Source organism: Propithecus coquereli, unplaced genomic scaffold (genome assembly GCF_000956105.1).
Source record: "Propithecus coquereli isolate 6110/MARCELLA unplaced genomic scaffold, Pcoq_1.0 Scaffold86, whole genome shotgun sequence".
Classification (NCBI taxonomy): domain Eukaryota; kingdom Metazoa; phylum Chordata; class Mammalia; order Primates; family Indriidae; genus Propithecus; species Propithecus coquereli.
The window spans coordinates 1,173,539-1,174,305 of record NW_012154840.1 but is presented as its reverse complement, the minus strand read 5'-3'; the positions used below and the strand labels follow the sequence as shown (position 1 = coordinate 1,174,305).

Below are 767 nucleotides of genomic sequence, written 5' to 3'. Positions count from 1 at the left end.
GAGAAGAGACCCATGGATTTGTAGGGCACTCCAACATGTAAATGAAATGAGAAAAAAACAGCAAATTAAACCATGGAACAAAACAAACAGTATCATAAACATTTTTTCAGTATACAGTTGTCCTTCTTTATCCACAGGGAATACATTCCAAGATGTGGATGCCTAAAACCTCAGATAGTACCGAGTCCTATATATACTAGATTTTTCCTATACTTACCTATCTATGATAAAGTTTAATTTATAAATTAGGTGCAATAAGAGATTAATCAACAATAACTAATAATAAAATAGAACAATTATAACAATATACTGTAATAAAAGTTATGTGAACGTGGTCTCTCTCTCAAAATACCTTATTACACTGTACTCACCTATTTTCCAAACCATGGCTGACCATGGGTAATTTAAACCATGGAAAGTGAAATTGCAGATAAGGGGAGGACTACTATAATCAAATATTCATTTTTTAATGTTATATGATAATATCTCCAAATTCTAGAAATAATCAGTCAGATATTATAGTGAGAACACAAGTAACTGATAATCTTCCAAATCAAAATCCATGAAATAATTTCAACTGACTAAAATTTTGACATGGAAACTTTCAAATCTGATACAAACTGAACCCAATTCTTGCTAGCTTCTCATAAAAAGATGATATATTATTTAAACAATACTCACAAAATGGCATACTTATGAGCGACTAAAGAACAAAGAAAAGTAAATGGGAGTAATTATCTCCTCTAAAAGTAGTCTCTTTGATCAAA

The 767-nt window shown here is 30.1% G+C and overlaps 1 protein-coding gene across 1 annotated transcript in view; it reads right to left on the bottom strand.

Annotated features, from left to right (window-relative positions):
• The window catches only part of BRWD3 (bromodomain and WD repeat domain containing 3), a 148,316-nt gene that overhangs the window by 80,351 nt on the left and 67,198 nt on the right, over nt 1–767 (bottom strand). The window contains 1 exon segment of the mRNA XM_012664071.1: nt 694–703. Within this exon segment, the coding sequence (XP_012519525.1) occupies nt 694–703 (10 nt within the window).